Source organism: Musa acuminata, chromosome BXJ1-11 (assembly GCF_036884655.1).
Source record: "Musa acuminata AAA Group cultivar baxijiao chromosome BXJ1-11, Cavendish_Baxijiao_AAA, whole genome shotgun sequence".
Taxonomy (NCBI): domain Eukaryota; kingdom Viridiplantae; phylum Streptophyta; class Magnoliopsida; order Zingiberales; family Musaceae; genus Musa; species Musa acuminata.
Window position 1 is genome coordinate 18,294,445 of NC_088337.1, and position 2,434 is coordinate 18,296,878.

Consider the following 2,434-nt stretch of genomic DNA (forward strand, 5'->3'; position numbering starts at 1 on the left):
TTTCACTGCTCTAGGATGGAATCAAGAAAGAAGCTACATGGACATGCAGGTGATATAGGATCAAACAGGGACATGCTGATGAAGAATGATTCAGCTGAGACTTAGAGTCAGATACATTATCATCAAGCTAATAATTTAGATTTATCTAAAAATATTTTAAATATTTAAAGTTTGATAAATAAATATGATACATCACTACACCCTTTTCTCTCTAGCAAGACAACCACCTTTCTTGGCATCTTCTTCCCCAAACTCCCTATGGTTACTCTGATATTCTCACTCCTTCTTTTGCCACCCTGCTTCAGCTTTGCTTCCCGCGTCGCAACTTTAACCAAAATGTGTGTGTGCGTGCCGGGAGAGAGACACAGATAGATCACTCCGTTTGCCACCTTCCTCCTCTTTCCTCGTTTCTCATGCGTGCAAGGCATCCACCGGACTCTTCCTCCTCGTGCACTTCTCTATCTCTTGAAGCAGTAACCTCCTCGTCTTCCACACTGCTCTTATCCGCATTGCTCTGCTTCTTTCCCTTATCCAATCTGATCTTTTCTGATTTATACTTGTGGAAGAACACCCAGCTCTTCCGTTGTCTCTTCTTTCTCGGTGCTTTTGTTCGATTCAATCAGTCTCACAAGTTCTTCCCCTTCCCTTTCCACCATAGCTTTGATTTTTTTTATTACGTTTACCTCGAAATCTAACAAACTCCAAAGTTTTCGATCTGGTTTGTGTTGATTTATTACCAAAGTTTGGATTTTCCGTCCATTTTGAGTGGTTTCGGTCGATAAAAATCGCAACTTTAGCTTTAGTTTGCATTTGATTCTTAGATGGGCGCTCACCAGAGCAGGAGGCCTGACGCGCCGCCGGTCCTCTTGGTCGACGGTGGCGGCAGCTCCAGACCCGCGGCCGGGGAGGCGAGCCATGCGAACATCCGGTACGTGGCCGAGCTGAGCTCCTACGCGGCCGCCTGCCGCCTCGACCCTGAGCTCCAGACCTTCGATACCACGCTCCAGCAGCGCACCAGCCGCGCCATCTCCACCCTCGCTCTCGGCGTCGAGGTCCGCTCCCTCTCCCTCGACTCCCTCCGGGAGATCACCAGCTGTCTTCTGGAGATGAACCAGGAGGTGGTGAAGGTCATCCTGGCCTGCAAGCGAGACATCTGGAAGAGCCCCGAGCTCTTCGACCTCGTCGAGGACTACTTCGAGAACAGCCTCCAGACCCTCGACTTCTGTACCGCCCTCGAGAGGTGCCTCAAGAGAGCTCGCGACAGCCAACTCATCATCCACGTTGCGCTGCAGCGCTTCGCGGAGGGGGAAGACGAAACCGAAGCCGAGGACTGCAACAAGAAGTATTCCAGGACCTTGGACGAGTTGAGGCTTTTCAAGACGGCCGGCGACCCCTTCACGGAAGAGTTCTTTCAGGTCTTCCAGTCCGTCTACAGGCAGCAGCTGCTCATGCTCGAGAAGCTGCAGCTGAGAAAGAACAAGCTCGACAAGAAGCTGAAGTCCATCAAGGCATGGAGGAAGGTCTCGAGCATAATCTTTGCGGCCACCCTGGCCGCCGTCCTGATCTGCTCAGTGGTCGCAGCTGCTGTTTCTGCGCCGCCAGTCGCTGCTGCTTTGGCCGCTGCTGCGTCGATCCCGATCGGGTCGATGGCGAAGTGGATCGACTCACTGTTGAAGGACTACGGAAATGCTGTGCAGGGGCAAAAGGAGGTGGTTGGCTCCATGCAAGTAGGCACCTTCATCGTCATTAAGGACTTGGATAGCATTCGGGTGTCGATCGACAAGTTGGAAATCGAGATCGTTTCGCTATTGGATAATGCTGATTTCGCCATCAAGGATGTGGAGGCAGTGAAGATTGGGATCGAGGAGATCAAGAAGAAGTTGGAGGTGTTCACGAAGAGCGTGGAGGATTTGGTGGAGCAGACTGATAAGTGCAGCAGGGACATCAGGCGAGCTCGGACTGTTGTACTGCAGAGGATCATTAGGACTCCTAAATGAATGAATGAATAATGAATAATGAATACTTAAGCTGAAATTATTGCTCTCGTTCATACTTAATTCGATTCTATGTTTTCGATAGTTGCTTTGTAGCAGTTCTGCATCCACTCCACCCCAATAACATCGAGAAGTTGGAAGCCAATCTTGTGCATGGTTTCATGTCCACCATTTGTTGCTTCTTTCCTCCTCAGCTGTGAGACATTTTATATTAATAAAAATAAAAAAGTGGTGTAGCTCTTTCGTTGCAGAAGAAAGGTTGGACCATATTGGGGATAACACTGGAAATGTGCAGCAGTATTATGACCTCTTTGTACTCATCATCAAAGCCTTTTCTTTCATCAGTATGTTTTCGGATAAAAAACAGACTTGATAAAACTTTATCCCCAGTAAGAGCTGGTAACTATTTCCTAAGCATCGTGAGGTTAGGTTAGGTAATT

At 48.7% G+C, this 2,434-nt stretch overlaps 1 protein-coding gene across 1 annotated transcript; it reads left to right on the plus strand.

Annotated features, from left to right (window-relative positions):
* The first annotated feature begins 288 nt into the window (after positions 1-288).
* LOC135596605 (UPF0496 protein 1-like) lies at positions 289-2,139 on the plus strand. The gene is made up of 2 exons (XM_065088667.1): positions 289-718; positions 822-2,139. The coding sequence occupies exon 2, from the start codon at positions 822-824 to the stop codon at positions 1,995-1,997; it is 1,176 nt and encodes a 391-aa protein (XP_064944739.1). The 5' UTR covers positions 289-718; the 3' UTR covers positions 1,998-2,139.
* The last annotated feature ends 295 nt before the right edge of the window (positions 2,140-2,434 follow it).

What these genes read in the sequence shown, in the direction of transcription:
- LOC135596605 (XM_065088667.1), top strand. Translation starts at nt 822, where the DNA reads ATGGGCGCTCACCAGAGCAGGAGGCCTGACGCGCCGCCGGTCCTCTTG.